Here is a 5,563-nt window from a genome sequence, read left to right on the forward strand (position 1 = left end):
TAAACAGCTACAAGATTGCTCTGAGGCTGGGTTTTGTTGTCTTGTTTTGTGTTGCTTTGGCTAGAGGTCATGTATTTCACAGCATTGTTTGCTGAGTCTTTTGGATACAGACACGAGACTCATTGTTACAGCAAGAAACTAAAAGTAGTCTTAAATCTGTGCATGGCTACGCTTTGTGAGACTATTTTGACGTCTGATTTTCTTGTTGAGACTCCCAAATGTCAATCTCAGAAAAATAACTCGGTAGTCTTTGTTACTGTAGACACCGTGTTTTTATACACACTCTGCAAACTGTTATTTTTGTCACTGTGTTCTACATACATTCTCTAAAACGACTAAGTTATTGGAGTGGTGCTGCTAAACTGAAGTCCCTGTGCCAAAGGGAAGCGGCCAGAAGCTGGCCGAAAATCGGACTGGTAAATCTTATTTCCTTAGGATACGAATTAAATTTTTTTTTGAAGCGCAATTTAACTTTCTTGCCTGGAAAATACAATGAAAAGAGATAAAATCTTTAAAATAGTAACCTCTTTTCACTCATAGATTTAAGACATAAAAAGTTATTACAATGTTTATCAGAGCAAAAATATAGTACAGACAAAGGGCAAAAATGCAGCTAATGACTAGGTTTTCAGAACTTCCAAATTAGTTTGCTCTGACTAGTACAGTAGCTGTTATAGATACAAGTTGTTTCTTCACATTCAGAGAAATTAATTGTTTTGGACCTCCCCTACCCCATCTCACCAGGGCAGAGAGAGACTAAGAGAAAAAAAGAAGGAAAAAGAATAACTTAGGTGTCATTGATGATAGAAAAGGGTTTCCAGTAGTTTGTTTGGTCCTTGGGATTTCTTAGCAGTTTATCAAAATGAATGAGATTTAAATGCTATCCATATAACAGTCTATTTCTTTCTATTAATAGGTATTAGCGATTATAAATATTGACACCAACTAGCCTTTCTTCAACTCATTTCTCCAAACAAGTCAATAACTTCATTCGGAAAGAGGGCTGTCGGCATTCTAACAATAGGTCGCCAAACTGCAAATCCTGTCGAATTTCAGCAAATATGCCAAGCCCCTCTGGCCAGAGATTTGATAATGAACATGGCCAAGACTTCAAAAAGGTCGAAGAAAGTATCTACCTTCTCCTTCTCACCTTCTCCTCCCATAACTTTCCCCTTTATTTGAGTCTTTTATGGTTACTGCATTATGCGTGTCAACATACAAAATACGATCAATGTAACCAACTCCATTTTTTGAGAAACTATCTCCCTTTTTCTCGAAACTGGGGGACGACAGGAATACTTTTGACTTTTCTTACGTCCAGGAGCAGTAGGAGTGTGCAACAAGTAGGCACCGGCCAATCAAAGGCTAGTGAAAAGGGTTTGCATGGAAATGGGCTGGACTGAAGAGGGGTAATGCCAAAAGAAAGTGGAAGAAGTGGTTGGTGATTGATATTCCGGCCACTGACCAATACCTACACCACTATCACCCTATTCCCAGAGGAACTCTCGTTTCTCTTAGTATAGTGCCTTTAAAACCCCAGCATTAGGTGGCCTATGGAACCCATTCCCATCTCCAAAGGCTGATGGCACTTTCGAGGAACAGTTAAACTAAACTTCCCAAACAGCAAACAGAAACCAATCTTCTCAGCAGGCGTTTGAATCACGCCCAGAGAGCTGTTGTGTCTTGCTTTAAGCTTTAGTAACTGGCCATTTCCGAGGCACCGAACAATGTACAATTCATTTGGGGAAAGCTCCTTACTTATCGCTTATCCCAGGAGAACGTGATTGTTCCTGGTCTTGTCTTGAGATCGATTTGCTAGAGTTCTAACCCTAGGGCAGAGGGCGGTGCTGCGCCCATTTTCCTATCAAAGTTGGACTCCTTTGCGCCAATGTCAGCAGGACCTCCCAAACCCCACTTCAAAACCTTGGCTTCCTTCTTTATTTACCACATATGTTGTATCCCGTTCACAGTTATGAAAAGAAAGTGAAACAAGTTTTCTGAGAAAGTGAAATTTCCTATTGAATTGGCATCTGTAATATAAAGGTGCCCTCAATACAATGGCTTATGGCAATCTTCTGTAATAAATAATATGAGGAAGAAATCCTTACGAGGTTTGTTCTCCTCCTCAAATGACTCCCAGAATTGAGGACAAATGGAAAGGAGCATTGAGAGAATTGTTGAAGAAAGCAAAACCTATTCCTAGATTATGAATGTGCATGAAGAAACTCCTTGCATTGTGTGGAAGTGCATCTCGACATGGTGAGTCTGGGTGGATGTAGATATCGCTGATGCCCAACTAAGCATGCTCACTATCTGTTCAAGTGTATGGGATAGGGCAATTTGGCCCCACAGGAGCTAGTGCAGTTTGGCGATTTGGAATATGAAGTCCAATAATCCAATCGGGATAAACAACGTGGTGGAAAGCTAGATTTTTTTTTCCCTCCCTCTCAATTCCTTCCTCCTTTCTGTCTCTGTCCCTCTCTTTTATCCAGTTACTTGCAGTCCATGGAGACAAGGAAATTTGAAAACACCAAATGAAAAACTCAGGCCTCAGAGCTTCAGTTACAAAAAGGGGCCCAGATAGCCCACAACTTAATCAGCTTGATGGTGCTGTTGGGAAGCAAACGCCTTGGTCAAGGACTGTGGGGGGAGGCGGGAGATGAGAGCTCAGGGAGAAGAGGTGGAAAAGGGAGGAGGAGGTAGGATAAGGGGTGGGTCTAGACTGGGACGGGGTGGGGTGGGGGTGGGGGTGGGGGGGTTGGGAGCAGCTCTCGCTCCCCTGCACCGCCACCCCCACGTGTCCCAGACCAGCCAATGGCTCAGTCCTCTGCAGCACCACTCTCCTCTGGAGCCGGCCCCCAGCCGCAGCCCCGGCCCCCTCCCAACCTGAACTTCGTTTTTATAAACGTCCCGCAATGAGCTAACCTGTTGGAGGGAGGGCGGGAGGGAGGGAGGCACGAGAGAGGGGAAGAGAGAGAGAGAGAAAGAGGGCGGGAGCCAAAGCGAGTGGGAGGGAGGGGAGGCGGAAAGCAGTTCATCGAGCCATGGTGTCCAGCACGGGGGCCTGGCCGGGGCCGGGCCGGGCCGGGCCATGAGCCGGGCTGTGAGCTGGGACATGGACGGGCTGCGAGCGGACGGCGGCGCCGCCAGCGGGGGCGCCCCCTCCTCCGCGGCCGCCACTGCGGGGCAGTGCCGGGGCTTCCTCCCTTCGCCGGTGTTCGGCACACACTCTGGTCGGGCGGCCGCGGCGGCTGCGGCGGCGGCCGCCGCAGCAGCGGCAGCTTCGGGCTTCTCCTATCCCGGGGCTGCAGAACGCTCCGGCTCATCCTCTTCCTCCTCGTCGTCCGCAGTGGCGGCGGCGGCGGCGGCGGCTGCTGCAGCGCGTCCCGAAGCACCCCCTACCAAGGATTGTCCCGGCTCCACTCCAACTCCGACTCCAGCTGCAGCGCCCCCGGCCGCCCCGGCACTGGGCTACGGCTATCATTTTGGCAATGGATACTACAGCTGCCGCATGTCCCACGGCGTGGGGATCCAACAGAATGCACTCAAGTCCTCCCCCCACGCCTCTCTGGGGGGCTTTCCAGTGGAAAAATACATGGACGTCTCCAGCCTGGCCAGCACCAGTGTCCCGGCCAACGAGGTCCCCTCCCGGGCTAAGGAAGTGTCCTTTTACCAGGGCTACACCAACCCTTACCAGCACGTCCCCGGGTATATAGACATGGTCTCCACCTTTGGCTCAGGGGAACCGAGACACGAAACGTACATATCCATGGAGGGTTACCAGTCCTGGACTCTGGCGAATGGCTGGAACAGTCAGGTTTACTGTGCTAAAGACCAGTCCCAGAGCTCACATTTTTGGAAATCTTCCTTTCCAGGTACGGCCGAGAGAGAGAGAGAGAGAGAGAGAGAGAGAGAGAGAGAGAGAGAGAGAGAGAATGATTGGTAGCCATATATCCCTATATAATTTTTGATTGTCACCACATCCCCGCTCCTCCCCCCCCCCAACATCGATGTAGCTAAGGTGATAATTCAGGTTAATCAATGATTTTTTTAAAGGCAGTATAGAGTTGGTATGGTTTGTGTCAGATTCTCCGTAATTTCAGCTCTTAACCAGAGCCCGTGGATCTGCAGCCCCCACCCCGCCCCCGTGCGTGTGTGTGTCTCCCTCTCTGTCTGCCTCTGTGTATTTCTGTAAATAATTTACAAACTGGGGTCAATCCGTGACTATGGGAAAAGAATTGTACTTTGATTGGGTCCCCCTGTTCCATAGTTTGCATTTATTGTCTTAAAAGACGAGGAAAAGATTTTCCTAGCACTTTTCAGGATAATAATTGCCCCCACGGTGGCTTCAATGCTGCTTTGTAACCAGAGCACATGTACACTCACCCATATATACACAGCCAGCACAGCAGGAAATCAAACACATAATGACATTAAGATATGCATTTGTGTATATCCATATAGGTATAAGAACCTACACAGAAATTGTCCATATGAAAACTTCTTTAAAAGACACCGTAAAATTGCAGGCTTGTTAAGATGCTGGTTTAGGAAATAATAACATCCATTAAATTAGCCTTCACTTTGAAGTGCAAATAATCTTTCTTTAATAACGTGTAAAAGAAAATGTCCGTGTAAATAATTATAAAATGGAAACAAGTGGATATTCTTTATCTTCCCCCCTCATCCCCCCGTTTACTTCCCTATGAAATGCAGGACTCTCGCACTTACCCATTTGCGATTTAAACGCCTGTAATAAAAGTCTAATTTTTCCACATAATGTCGTTTACAATAGGGGATGTAGCTCTAAACCAGCCTGATATGTGTGTCTACAGACGTGGAAGGAAGAAACGAGTTCCATATACCAAACTGCAGCTGAAAGAACTGGAGAACGAATACGCCATTAACAAGTTCATTAACAAGGACAAGAGGAGAAGGATATCCGCAGCCACAAACCTGTCTGAGAGACAAGTGACCATTTGGTTTCAGAACAGAAGAGTGAAGGACAAGAAAATAGTCTCCAAACTCAAAGACAATGTCTCCTGATCCCGAGCCGAGGACAAATATGCTTCATTCACAAGCCTTATGTAATCTTCCTCCCAGAAATTTTTGGAAAGACTTGAATATATATTTAATTCCTCCTCCCTCCCCCATCCCCTTTCTGCCAGCGGCGGTGAAATTTTGTGAATTGTTTTTCGTCCCTCACCGCATTTTGGCTCTAAAACATAATGCTGCCCAACTTGACTTTGTAATTCTTTTTCTTACTGGTTGTTATTGGTCCTGTTGGTTTCTGTTTTATTATTATTTTAATGTTCTGTTTCTCCCTCCAGGCCAGTATAAAGGACTGAATATTTTTTAACAGTTCCCATAATGAATTTCGGATACACTACTCTGATTTCAGTTGTTGTTGTTTGTTGTTGTTGTTGTGTTTTTATAACTTGAAATCTGGTGCCAGCACTTGTCCCTGTGCTTGCCTTCATAAACCATTATGGTTGAATGATTTCAAATCATTCATGACCTACCATTGGCTTATGAAATCATTAAAACTCAGTAGTTACTGCGA

General features: G+C 46.1%; 1 protein-coding gene across 1 annotated transcript; it reads left to right on the forward strand.

Moving 5' to 3' along the window:
* The first annotated feature begins 3,091 nt into the window (after positions 1–3,091).
* Positions 3,092–5,046, forward strand: HOXD13 (homeobox D13). Its single transcript, XM_036747963.1, has 2 exons — positions 3,092–3,875; positions 4,796–5,046. The coding sequence occupies exons 1-2, from the start codon at positions 3,092–3,094 to the stop codon at positions 5,044–5,046; spliced, it is 1,035 nt and encodes a 344-aa protein (XP_036603858.1).
* The last annotated feature ends 517 nt before the right edge of the window (positions 5,047–5,563 follow it).

This window comes from Trichosurus vulpecula, chromosome 2, assembly GCF_011100635.1.
Source record: "Trichosurus vulpecula isolate mTriVul1 chromosome 2, mTriVul1.pri, whole genome shotgun sequence".
In the NCBI taxonomy this organism is placed as follows: domain Eukaryota; kingdom Metazoa; phylum Chordata; class Mammalia; order Diprotodontia; family Phalangeridae; genus Trichosurus; species Trichosurus vulpecula.

Coding starts and splice junctions, on each gene's coding strand:
- HOXD13 (XM_036747963.1), top strand. CDS start 3,092: ATGAGCCGGGCTGTGAGCTGGGACATGGACGGGCTGCGAGCGGACGGC. Junction 3,876..4,795: donor TTGGAAATCTTCCTTTCCAG/GTACGGCCGAGA, acceptor CGTTTACAATAG/GGGATGTAGCTCTAAACCAG.